This window comes from Ailuropoda melanoleuca, chromosome 12 (genome assembly GCF_002007445.2).
Source record: "Ailuropoda melanoleuca isolate Jingjing chromosome 12, ASM200744v2, whole genome shotgun sequence".
Classification (NCBI taxonomy): Eukaryota; Metazoa; Chordata; class Mammalia; order Carnivora; family Ursidae; genus Ailuropoda; species Ailuropoda melanoleuca.
The window spans coordinates 69,634,076-69,647,727 of NC_048229.1; the positions used below are offsets into that span (position 1 = coordinate 69,634,076).

At 50.0% G+C, this 13,652-nt stretch overlaps 1 protein-coding gene across 1 annotated transcript in view; it reads right to left on the minus strand.

The window, feature by feature from the left end:
• Positions 1-5,147: 5,147 nt before the first annotated feature.
• CFDP1 (craniofacial development protein 1) overlaps positions 5,148-13,652 on the minus strand; it is a 119,676-nt gene continuing 111,171 nt past the window's right edge. The window contains exon 7 of the mRNA XM_002927717.4: positions 5,148-5,473. Coding sequence (XP_002927763.2) covers positions 5,383-5,473 — 91 coding nt within the window. The 3' untranslated portion in view covers positions 5,148-5,382. The remainder of the gene's footprint in view (positions 5,474-13,652) is intronic.

Genomic DNA, 13,652 nt, shown 5'->3' on the forward strand with positions numbered 1-13,652 from the left:
CACGTCTGATAGTATTTTGGGATCTAAGTTGCCCTAGGAGGGCATGAAAAAAAGAAAAGGCTTTACAGAAAAGTCGAGGGAAGAATTGTGAACACACCCAGGGAAGGAGGTACACTGGGAGAGGCATTTATGAGACCTCAACTCTCCAAGGAACTGTCAAATGGGCTCCTGGTCCCTCCTCCCCGCACTCCCGGAAACCAGGCGGCATCCCAAAAGAGGGTGACCCTGTGCACCTTGCTTAGCACAGAAACTTGCTTCTTGAGCAGAGCTTATGCCTGACCGACACTTCAGCAGAGGCCTGTCTAAACAAGGCCTGGGGGTGTCTCGAGGAGGCACTGCTCGCTGCAGAGAACAGTTGAGCTGCTGCCCCAGGGTGGGGACAGAGATGGAAGCCAAAGGCGTGGGCCCACACCTCTGGTGTCCTTCTGCCACAAAATTTTGGCACTGGGAGCGCCAGCTGCCACTCTCCAACTGCAAGCATCTCCCCACCTTTGGTTCTTCTGTCCCCCCGCACTCATGTCTGTGCATCGGGATCCAGAAGGGGGTGAAAGGCAGTTTAGTTTTGCCCTCCCCGCCCCCATCTGACCCTCCAGTCACAAGATACAGGTGTGATCCCTGGTGGTTTCGCAGTCTGACCTCAGGCAAGTTTCCTCTTGTGAAAAATGAGGAGGATCTGACAGATGGCCCTCGAGGAAGCAGCTGGCTGTGGGACCTCTCCACCACTTGCTTGCCAGGGCTTCCATCCTAGGTCCTCCGCATTGGCTCCCACGGTGCACAGCTCACTCAAGATTTAGTTCACCATGCTGTCCCTTCTTCCCTAGAGACCTTATGCTGAGCTCCTAATTAGAGCACCGTGTTCCTCAGGAAATAGGTGAGCAGAATCACATCAAGGAAGCTCGTTTTATTCTTCGACCTTATGCTGTTTGGGGGCAGTTTTTTCAGCATTGGGAAGACATCAGATGCCCTGGAAATCCGACATACCCATCTGGGACAAGGGGAAGACAAAGACCGATCACAAAGCAGGGGCAGGAAACAACTTTCAGGGATTCTCTGCCTGTGGCCCAGCCAGGTGTCCTTGGGCCATCCCGCTGCCACTCACGCCAGGCCATGGCCCCGAGGCCCACAATACCCTGCCCAACTGCCTCTTACGCTGACTCAGTTTCTCCACTTCCCCACTCCAGGATAAAGGGAAATCATCTCCTCTGGAGTTGGGCAGAAGAGTTTTCACTAAATGTGGATATGAAGAGCTAGATAAACTACTATCCACTTGTTCTTTTTTTTTTTTAAGATTTTATTTATTTATTTGACAGAGATAGAGACAGCCAGCGAGAGAGGGAACACAAGCAGGGGGAGTGGGAGAGGAAGAAGCAGGCTCATAGCGGAGGAGCCCGAGGTGGGGCTCGATCCCGTAACGCCGGAATCACGCCCTGAGCCGAAGGCAGACACTTAACCGCTGTGCCACCCAGGCGCCCCTATCCACTTGCTCTTAAAAACTGTGGGCTAAATGGTGTCTGCCATGGTTCAAACAGGATGGATGGAAAAGGGGATTCTGGACTGAACATGGTAACACCTCTCTTGGCCCCACCACCCCGCCTGGCCTCAGTGGGCCCACCAGGAAAGGCCAGGGATTCCCTGAGGCAGCTCTCAGGCCTTTGAGAACAAGGTGGTAGAGGTGCGGAGAGGTGGCCACGCTGGCTGGGAAGGCAGATCCCACCAAGGGCGTGGTCGGGGCTTAGGCAGGAACACAGCCAACCAAGAGGAAGGCCCGACGATGGTCATAGGAGACCTGAGGCCCACTCCACTCGGCAGCCACAGCGCCCAGCATGCTGCTCAAGGTCAGGCAGGGCTGGGAAGACTCCAGTCTCCTGGGGCCTGGTTTACACTTACGAGAAATAGCCATTTATGCCCCCGCCCCAGCACCGGTCTTGATGGAAGGTTCCTGTCCCTGGGAACTGAGCCAGAACAGTAAGCCAACAGAGGGGGCAGAGGTGTTCAGGAGAGGCAAAGAAAACAGGCAATCTGCAAAGACTGGGCTCCAAGTTGTTAAAACCAGCATGCGATCTGGGGGGGAGGGGAGCGTCCCCCACTACATTCCTGGCCGCTGTCAGACCAGCAGGGTGGGGGCGGGGCTCTGGGAGGCCGCCCATCCTGTCCTGAGCACCTGGGGCACTTCTTAGTCCTTACCTATACACAGCTCCATTCTGGCTCTCTGGCACAATGGAAAAAAAAAAAAAACAGTTCATTATTAAAAACTCAAATTCAAATAGAAGTAGAGAGAATACTGTGAAGGGCCTGCTGTCTTCCTACTCAGATTCAACAATTATCAACACATGGCCAATCTCTTCTCATCTCTGAGCCCACCCACCCCTTGGTGACAATTTTAAGGACCAAATGGAGAAAATTACAAAGAATTTTGTGTTCCCGGTACCACTGTTTGGTTGACCCATCACCTATTCCTAATCCCCCCCGCCCCCCCGTTTCAGGACAGGTTTTTCCAGCCTCCCCTCCATCTGGGGGCAGTCAGATGATCCAGCAATGGCCAGTGAGACGTACACGAAAGCCAGCTTTGAAGCTGTTTTTAAAAGTCTCATTGCAGGATGATACACGTGCGCACATAGACACACCTGCACGTGTATTAGCCAGAGGAAGCGACTGCATCAATACGATGAACTCAGTTCAATAGGAGTGATTTTTTGCGGTGCCTGGGTGGCTCAGTTGGTTAAGCGGCTGCCTTCAGCTCAGGTCATGATTCCAGGCTCCTGGGATCAAGCCCTGCATTGGGCTCCCTACTTAGCGGGGAGCCTGCTTCTCCCTCTCCCCCTACCTGCTGCTCTGCCTACTTGTGTGCTCTCTCTCTCAAATAAATAAACAAAATCTTTTTTAAAAATGAGTGATTTTTTTTCTTAAGATTTTTTATTTTCAGTAATCTCTACACCCAACCTGAGGCTCAAACTTAGAACCCCAGATCAAGAGTCATATACTCTATCGACTGAGCCAGCCAGACACCCCAATGCAGGTGGCTTTTAAAGAGGTTCTATGCAGGTGAAGAGCGAGGCAGCTGAAGTCGAGGCAAATGAAACTGTTTTCACTGTGAAAGTCTGGGACCACTGAAGCAAGGATGCATGAAGCTGGGAGGAAAGGCGTCTGTAACAAGAATGGTGTAAGGAGCTGCGCATTCCCGGACAAGTGGCCGGATTCTGCCACAAGGGGTTAGGCTTGAGGGGTTTTTTTGTTTCACTGGCTGCTTGGAGTTTATTTTCCACTTGGTGCAAGGCGCACGGTTCCAGGGTGTCAGGAAGGCTTGTGTGTGGCTTGGATAGTAAAGAGTGGGGTTCTCTCAACTTCTTTTTTGGTGTTTTGCTATAGAAGAACCCCACTGCTTCTGTCTCTAGCAGTCTGCCTAGTCTACAGGGAGGGGATGGTGGGGCGCTGATGAGCCTGGTGGCCAGTGGTGGCCATGCAGGACTGGGGCCTGGGGCTGGCTTTGCCAGGCTGGCCACCAGGCCGCTTCCTGGGGGGCTTTCTAAAAGAGGCAGGCATGTGTAAAAAGTCACGGAGTGGAGCTCAGATGTGTGCAGCAAACCCGCCGGGAAAAGACCCACTGAGTCGAGACAGCAGAAAGGAACCAACACGGTGCAGCTGTAAATTTAATCTAATGCAAGGCCCAGCGGAAAAGCCTGTGGGAGGGCTGAGTGGGGAACAGAAACCGAAGGGCAAATGTGCTGTGGCGCTCAATGACTCGTCCAACTTCTCTCTCCACACACTGGAGCAAAGTGAGCACAGCAAAGCCCCCTGAGCCAAGAACCCAGCATGCTCTTGCAGCTACTGTCCTAATCTCAGAGACTTCAAAGGTGTGAAGATTTGCTGAAGAAGAAAAACCCTAACTTGCGATGGGCTCAGCACCATATCCTGCAGGATTATAGATCGTTTCTCACCCCACAGGAGGCGCTGGCTCACGCATCACCGCCACTACACCGGCACGGCGGCGGAGACGGGAGACGAAGCACTGTGAGGGAGCGCGTGCTGGCGGCCCGCAGGACTCGCAAAGCGAGGGCAGTGAACAGAGGATGAGGCCCAGAGGATGCTCTGCGGCAGGACTGGCACCTCAGTCTCAGCTGTGGCTCCTGCAGGTCGGGATGTCCTTGCCCTAACCAGAGCGCTGCCTTGTCTCACCCTACAGGACTTTCCTGTTACTCCTGTATCCCTCTGCAGGACCATTACTGAGGCCTCACAGCCACCTGTCCTGATGCTGGCCTGAAGGACTCTCTTACCCCTTTTAAAATCCCTTCTCAGAGTGGATGTGAACAATGTGTTCCAATGTAGCCAGTAAACTACCTTTCTGAGTAATAAGGTCCCTGACCCCACAGCCACGTAGTGTTGAAGATCACGCCTTGGTTGCCACGAGCTTCTGACCACGTATTCAAAGGCTAGATGGGGGACCCCCGGTGTGTCAGTAGCTCATCTCAACCCTACGAGGTGGTGGTGCTCCTCATACCATTTACAGACCAGAAAACTGAGGTTCAGAAAGCCCAGCTGTGGTCAAGGCCACAGGGCTGGTACATGTCCAGGCAGAGAGCAGCTCCCAGTCTTCGGAACCCTACCTTCCCCTAAACCTGTCCACGTTCCTCAGGACACCCGGACACACACACCCCAAAAGCAAACTGTGGGGTTTACTGCTTTATTACTATGAAGTTTGGAATTTAAATTTTCTAAGGGTAAAAAAAGAGTCTTTCAGAGTTTTCCTTGACAGACAAAAAGAATTATTGAGGTGAGAGCACATCTTAAACTGACTTGAACTCTGGGAAGAGGAAAAAGGCTGAAGTAAAAAAAATCCCTAATTCAGCAATAATACAAGCTTATTTTCAGCCTGATCTTATACCAGTAAATAGGAGTCCCGTTCAGAAGAGAGAAGAGAGCAGGAGAGAAGCACCATCAGAACAAGAACAAATCTGCCAGGGACTTGGCGTTCTACCCACACTTGCGAGCCTCCCTCCCTCAGTCTCTGGGGCAAGGCCGACTTCAGAACGGGCCCCAGAAATTCATCCCCAGGCTGGTTGGCTCTCTTCCCTGGGGCCAGCATGGGCAGGCCGGGACATGTGGATCTCGCTGGTGGTCCTCGCAGAATAAAGGGAAGGCCAGTGGTGTCCTCACCTTCACCAGCCTCTCGTAGGACCAACTTTTATTTTTATTTTTTCAAGGACAAACTTTTAAAAGTAAAACGGATGAAACCACGTGAGGTCAAGATACAAAGACAGAAATTCAATGTAGAAAAAAGACCTTGCTGGGAAACATTTGATGAGAAACACCGGAAACATTTCACAGACGCACCAGAAGCTCACATTGTAAACAGGATTAAGCTGCTATTGATTTCCCGCCATAACATCAGGGTTTCATTTTGCTCAGCCTGAGATCTCGCTCGATTTCAAACTGCCTGTGGTCCACCCGGTCTAGGAAAGCCTTCCGTTCAATGTACCTAGAAGAAAATATAAAATGTTTGTCAGCAGACTTATATAGGAGAAAAACACCTCCCTGCACTGTCCCACCTCCCAGGTGTGAACCGGCGGGGTCCTTGGGTTACAGCAAATACAGATGACCACAGCTGGTGCCCAGAGTGACCACCCATGACTTGCCCAGTAACATCCAAACCACTCACATTGGGTCTAAACAAGGATGCGTCTTTTTCAGAGGTCACTGAAAGTAAAATGAGAAAGAGAAAGCAACCACTTATCTATCCGGGGCTTGGTGGAAGGAAAACGTGGTTTTGTAATAAGGTTTTAGGGACAGAAGAACACACGCTGAGTCAAGCACGGGTTCAGTGGGTACCTGTTACACATGAGCTGGGCCACACTGGTCAAGTCAGACTGAGCCACTCTGAGCCTCATTTTTCTCAATAGTGGTGGGCTGAGCTGGTGGGGGAGAGAAAGGTATGCATACTGCATATCTACAGTGCATCAAACTGGGAAAAAAGGTGCATGTGAAAATGGAAGAAAGAGGATCTTTGTAGAAACTACTTCCTGGGGCTGCCGTGAAGCTCAAGTAGGCACATAAAGTGCTCACTTTAAACGGATTCCACTTCCTTCAGCACCCTCCTCCCTTCCCCTGCTCCTCTCCGGTGTCCTCTGCCCACCTGGGTCCAGAAGAGGCCTCCCCGAAGTTTCTCTAAGGGAATGAGAACAAGAGCAGCCGCCCACAGCCCACATACAGGGACCCCTTAAAAGGTTGGTGCTCGGCACCCTAACGGGGGCCAGGTTCAGCAGACATGGCTTCCCCAGGTCCTCCCAGGTGGGATGGGGAGGAGGCGCAGGGCAGAAGCGGGCAGAGAAGGAGGAGCGGCTGGCAACTTAATGAGACACAGCTGCATTTTACTGCACCTTCTTGCCAGAAAGTGGGCCAAGGCTCGCCCGGGGGAGGGGATCTCTGCTGCTAATTAATCTACTGAGAGAGCAGAACTGTCATTGAAGATAGGAGACATAATTGAATCTCTGCACTAATTTTTCTTTTGTTGCACCGTGTAAAGTGTGCATCTGTCATTACAAGGTCATGTAATGTTTATTACACACATTTTTGTAATGTGTGTAATACATATTACCCACACACATGTGGGTAATGTTTATTACCCACAAATGTTTATGGCAGAATGTTAGCAGGTTCAGGGGCCTGTATTCCTTTGCTGAGTTCAGGCCCCGCTTGCCCTCCTGTGGCACCCTGGGAGCTGCAGCCCAGCCCATCTGCTTGCCAGCCCCAGGCTGTGGGCCCTGCGCCACGCCTCAAGGCGGAGGGGACTCTGAGTTCAAACTCTGCTGGCCACTTGCTACCTGTGTGACTCTGGATAAAACACAGAACTTTGCCAATTCTGTTTCCTAATCTGCCAAGAGAAAAAAGAAAAATGGATGATCTTCCCTACTCTGGAGGGCTGCGGTGTGGACTGAATGAAACTGTCCACAAAACGCCTAGCAGAGCAGGCGCGCAAGAAAACGGCAGCTAATGCTGTCACCGTTGTTTTGGGAGGCCAGCTTCTGCCAGGGTCCCGAGGACAACGGATCCAAGAGGAGAGCAATCAGGTCTCTTGATGGGTATTATCAGTGACTAGGTCAGGGATCAGGAACTAAGCTGCTGCGTCTACACCAACCCGAGGCCAGGATGGCTGGAAACAAACAGTAGGGCTTGCTCCTAGGTTTGACATAAGCCCTCCGAGTCAGGCCATCAGATTGAGCAAGTGAAACACAGCACGCCTGGCTAAATGTGAATTTCAGATTCCCTGGCAGACAGGAAAGTCACACACACCATGGACCCCCTTCTGATAAAGAGAGAAGACAAGGCGGATTGTGGTGGGGAAGCAGACACGCGACAGAACACACTCGCCTTCCACCTACCACCAAGGGGCCCGTGATTCTCTGGAGGGGGCCGCTAACCAAAATCGACCAAAGGGCTCTGCCACACTACAGCCACTGTCTTCCCCCACCTTAGTTCACCAGCCCTGGGGGAAAGTCGGGATGGGAAATCAGTATTCTGATAGCCCTAACTGCCCCTTGAAGTTCAGTGGGGGAAAAAAAGGGTGCACCCTGCCTAGAGATGTGTTTCAAGAGCCGTGTTAAGGACGTGTTTCAATTCAAGAGAGCCATTACCCAGTGCTGTCAGAGAGTGTGTGGAGGGAAGGAAGAGAAAGTATGTGGCTTCGAGCATTTGTGGTCTTTCTTCTCAATTTTCCTTTAAAGAGGAAGTGATACTTAAATTAGGATGCTCACCGAGCATGAACGATGGCCTTGCAGGTTCCTAGAAGTGGTGCGGGGTCCAGCTGACTTTGAGACTCAAGAGTGAAGCCAGGCTGGGCGCTATACAGGCAGATGCAGGCAGAGCTCAGGTTAAGGGAAGGGTTCAGGCAGGCAAGAGCGGCGAATGTGCAGAACGCAACTGAATTCTTGAGGGCAACCCAGACAAAGGCCATCCAGGCAGGCCCGGAGACTTCATTCCCCCATTCACAGCCATCTGCAGCTGCCAACAGGATCCAGCCAAGAGCTGGCCAGGAACAAAACTACTGGACATGGACCACCCCCTCCCCGACACCCCCCAAGACAGGAAAGGTGCTGAGGATGAGAGTGGCTCTGATATTTACTATTTGTTTGACTTTGGGCAGGATACTTAATTTCCGTGCCTTATTTTTCTTCTCTGTAAAATAGGAATAAAAATTACAGTACCCCTTTGACAATGGAGTGAGCCTGTGAGAAGTGCTCTGTAACCAAGGAAACAAAGAACAGCTGAGCATTGGGGGGTTCTTGCTTCCCATTTCTCTGTAGTGACTGTATCACTACAGAGCCTCAGACGCTGGGACAGCTGCAACAGGGGTGAAGAGACCAAATGCTCCAGGAGGAGCGAGGGTTTGTGGGGAAGGCCACCTCCTCCAAGGTGGCCCAGGTAGATGGCCTATTTAAACCGAGCTTCAGGAAGTTTTCAGGCACCTTAAGTGGGTTACAGTCCCAAAAAACAACCACCAGCTGACAAGTGCAATGGTGCATTTCTGGCCGGTGCCCAGCACTCCTGGGGACCCAGACTGATCAGGCCCAATCCCCTGGGAAGCTTGGGGGTATGGGGGGGGCATCATTCCTTCCTGCTACTATTACTCTATGTGGCCCATTTACAAGGAAGCAGCTCTTTACTTTCATTAATAAAACATCCTAATAGCATCAAAACCTAAGGGATTTTCTAGCTTTTCCTCTCAGAACCAGGTTAGATACAACAGGTTCTGGCATCTTTTTGATCTTTCAACCCAAATTACTTTTCTGGTACCAAGTGTTTGAGACTCAGGCCAACAAGGAGGGAGGGCAAAATGGAAGAGAAGAGAAGGGTAGAAAATACTTCTAGGGGATATGTTGGTACCTACTCCATAGGTACTCATGCTGCAAATGAAGGATGGCCATCCACCCCCCAAAAAGTCAGAGGTCTTTGAGGGTGGGAGGGCCCAGCGGGTGGGCCTGTCCTGGTCATCTGCCCACGAGAAGGCCTCCTGCCCTCTGGTCAGGGAAGGAGCACAGGGAGGTGTAGGGACATGTGATGCATGTACACAACTGAGGACATTTCCAGCTGCGTTATTACTTTGTTCCAAGAGAGCCAGCGTTCAGTTCCCCAAGCAAGCATGCAGGGCCACACAAACGTGGCAGGGAACGCGGGTCAGCTGAGTGCCCAGCAGCAGGAGGCCCCGGGCCGTGGAGGCCATCTGAAGATAGAGCCCTGTGATGGATGTAGTAAGGTAGGCCCTTTTCTGCCCGAGAGAAGCAAGCTGCCCAGTGTGGCACAAGCCTGCTCCCCGCCCCCCGCCCATGGAAGAGTATGCGACTTGTCAACCTCTTGAGGCCCAGAGGAAAAGAATGGTGACTTTAATGAAGCTTCTTCCCTGCTTTCCTCCCATCTCACCAGGTTGTGCTGGGGGTCACGGAGGTAGACTGGAGAAAAAATGATTTTCTCTGGGCTCTCCTTCATGCCTCCCTGCATCACAAACACATCTGGTTTCCAATCATCGCGCTCCCTGACCTTCAATTTGATGGTGACCTGCAGCCAAGCCCAGGCCTGCAGTCCCCCAGGCACTGTGCCCGGATCCCTTCCCCAGGCCTGCTGGCCTCTGCCTCAGCAGACACTGCACGCTATCTCTGTTTCTCTCTCAAATAAATAAATAAAATCTTTAAAAAAAAGTCCTTTTAGCTACTGTGGGGGAGAATGGAGGTAAGGGGAGAATGGAGGTAAGGGGACGGACAGACAGAAGCAGGGAGCACGAAAGATGTTGTGTGGCTTGTACTGGAGTGGTGGCAGTGGGGCTGGGCAGAGGGCATGGACTGAAGTATTTTACAAGAGAACTGTCTACTGGACTTTCAGTATGTGAACTGAAAGAGGAAAGCAAGGATGACTCCTAGGTTTTTCTTTTAACAGCTGGGTGGATGGTGATGGTGTTATTTTTCTGGTAAGTCTAAGGAAGGAAAGTTCATGGAAAGAAGGGCAAGTATTTGGTTTTGCAGGTTAAGTTTTGATGTGTGTTGGACATGTAAATGGAGATGTCAACCCAACAGCTGATATGGGAGTCTGGAGCTCAGTGGAATGGCCGGGCAAGGAAGAGCTTTTCTGGGAGTCATCAGCAGAACGTGGTACCTAAGCCGTGGAACTAGTGAGCTCTCCTGGGTGGCAGTGGGGGTGGGGGGTGGTTTGCAGGGAATGTGAGGACAAACAGCTGCCCAGAGCTCAGCCCTGGGACTTCTCAAGTTTAAAAGCCAGGGGGAAGGCAGAGAGACTAGCCAGGGAGGCTGGGAGGACATGCCCCCAAGCTGTATACGCCACCTTTGTGGAAAGCATTCCTAAAGGGTTGGCAGGAAGGCACCAGGAGGGAATTCAAAGGAATAAGGCACCCAGGTTTCCATTTGCTGTAACGCCCCTGACGGTGTGGTCAGTAATGGGAGATGGGAGAAAGAAGAGTGAACAGAGGACTCACTATATTTATAAACACATCAGACATCTCTACTTATTGAATTCTCATCATAAACAGTACAGTATACTGAAGAGTTTCTACTTTATAGATGAAGACATGGGTTAGAACACATGGCAGGTTGGTAGCAGAGCCAGGATTTAAATTCAACTTCAATTCAGTTTTTTTTTTAAAGATTAATTTGAGAGACAGCACTCGAGCTCGTGGGGGTGGGGAAGGGCAGAGGGGTAGAGAGAATCTCTAGCCGACTCTCCACTGAGCACAGAGCCCGACACGGGGCTCCATCTCACAACCCTGAGATCATGACCTGAGCCGAAATCAAGAGTCGGACATCTAACCAAGTGCACCACCCAGCGCCCCAGTTTCAGTTCAGTTTTGTCGTACAACGTAACACACACAGATTACAGTGTATAAAACGGGCAAGGCAAACGCCTTGTTATAAGGCAAGGGCTCACATGCCGTTGCCAGATCAAGAAGCGGAAAGCTGGCAGCCCAGAGGGGCCCCTGCATAACCCTTACGCCAAGGCCAGCCCAGCCAGGTGCAAGCTTGCTTGCCTCTGAAGTTTCTGTGCCCTCGACATTATGATCTAGTTGTGCCTAATTTTGAACTTGACATAAATAGACTTGTATTGTGAATTCTTCTGTGACTCGCTTCTTTCACAAAATGACTCAACGGATGCACTGCTTTTGCCCGTTTTTGACCTTTATGTAAATGGAATCGTACTGTGTGAATCTCCTTGCGTTGCTGTTATTGAAATTTATCCATGTTCATTCCAATTGCTAAAGAGTATCCTAGTCTGTAAACTGTTAAAAAGAAAACCTGAGACCCAAAATGGTGTCACTTAGGTTAAAGTCCCAAGTCAGTCAACCCAGACTTAATACCTAATCTCACTGCAGTTACAACCCTCTAGGAATGTAACCTTTAACCGGTCAGTCAGGAATTTTCTGGTCAGCAGCAATAAGGTTATATGTCACATGGGCATTCTTCATCCTCCAAAGGGAGATGAGGTAATCCACCTACTAAAACCCTTTTGTCCCCAAACGGAGGTGACCTCACCTGAAATAATCCTTCTATTTATGACTTCCTTGTCCTGCATTTAAAAACCTTTCCCTTTCTGTAGCCCTCTGGAGCTCCCATCTACTTGGTAGATGGGATGCTGCCTGATTCACAAACCATTTAATAAAGCCGATTCGATCTTCACACTTTGCCTATTGCATTACTGATAGATACTTCGAGTTGTTTCCAGTTTGGGGAGATTATGAAAGGCACTATCACTGAAATCCTCACACCTGTCTTTGGGGAACACACAACTGAATTTCTGCTGGGAACACAGCTAGGGTGGGAGTCGCAGGGAACAAGTATGGTCCGGTGGTTAATGCGAAGGGTGACATCAGAGCATGAGCTGTTGTATCTCCTAGATGCACTGGGTGTTTCCATCATTATGAGGCAACTGCCGCTTCATTTCAGGTCATGCTTTTGTCTAATATCAGCTTTCTTCTGGTTCGTAGCTGCATGTTATCCTATTGCCCATCTTTTTTATTTTCACCAATTCTGCATCCCGCTGTTTCGATGTGTCTCTTTTAACCGGTATATAGCTGTTTTTTGTTTTCTAATTCAGTGTATCAATCTCTGTCCCTTCACTGGAGTGTTTAGTTTATTGACATTTAATGAAAGTTCTGGTAAATTTTCTGCAAAAAATGCAGACAATGAAGTATCAGATACAGATTTTAGAACAGATCTGGTCCTCTGCCTACGGTTTCTCCAGATACTTCATCTCCTTATGTGCATATTTTATAAGATGGCAAAATTGCTTTTAAAATGACTGGATAATAATAATCCCATATTGACCAATCTGGTTCAAATTCTATCAAATCTTTACAAGGGGAAAGATGTTGTTAGCATTTATTGAACTGGAGTTACTATCAAAACATAAAAAGCCTGACATAAGCTTTTAATCTCAATCCAATCTTATTTTAATCAGGACTGTGTAACAGGAATATTTTTACCACCATTTATGACTTGAATTCTTGTATAAGAGGTCAATTTTTTTATTTATTTATTTTATTATTTTTTTTTTTTAAAGATTTTATTTATTCGACAGAGATAGAGACAGCCAGCGAGAGAGGGAACACAAGCAGGGGGAGAGGGAGAGGAAGAAGCAGGCTCACAGCAGAGGAGCCTGACGTGGGGCTCGATCCCATAACGCTGGGATCACGCCCTGAGCCGAAGGCAGACGCTTAACCGCTGTGCCACCCAGGCGCCCCAAGAGGTCAACTTAAATTTGGTACTTGTGAAAAGGTCTTACATATGGCAGAGGTCAACCAGTACTCACAGGGAGCTCTTCTGAGATGTTATCAAATATGACTTTCCCCTCTTCTCGGTTTCAGCAAAGATCACTTCTATTCCAGGGGGATGCGCCTCAGGATTCTCCACATACTCCCTCAGAGTATCCCCCACCAGATGATGCCTTTGTTGTCTCTGGCATCTGTGTAAGAGGATTTGGGGGCCTGACGTGCTGCTGCCCAAACAGACTCACAGGTTTGGCTCTTGTGCTTCCTTCCTTTCAACACCGTGGCACTGGGCACACGTCTCAGAAGAAGTCTTCTTCCCCTTCTCCACATTCCTGGTTTTGAACATGGCTCTCTAGTTGTTTATGTGTTGGAAAGGCTCAGCCAGTGGCTGGCTGTCCTGCTCTGGTCTCTACAGTTCTGATGCTACAGTCTGGTGATTCTCAACCCTGGCTGTGCATCAGAAGCACCCGAGGAGTGAATGAAAGATACAAATGTCTCTGACTCTTGATTCAGCAGCCCTGTATAGGAGTGGCCTTGTCACCCCAACTCTGAACCCCCCCCCCCACCCCAGGCGATTCTCACGCTTAGCCACGGTAAGAACCAGAGCTACAGCCTGGCACCTTTAATCTGCCTGCAAGAGCTAGGAAAGCAAGTGAATGGAAATGTGGGGGCAGGCACAAGAGAGGGAAGGTGAGAAAAGCCAGAGGCAGAGCAAGGAAGTCATCAGATCTGCACTGGAAAAACACAATCAGATCGGTGGAATCGTCTGGTCGGGGAAGAGTCTCAGAGAAGGAGGGGAAAGCAGAATGCTTAAAAGCTGCACGCTATTAGTAGTTCCCGAACCTAGTTACATGATTTTCCATGGCCTTAAAAGTCCTCGTGGGGCAGATGTCCT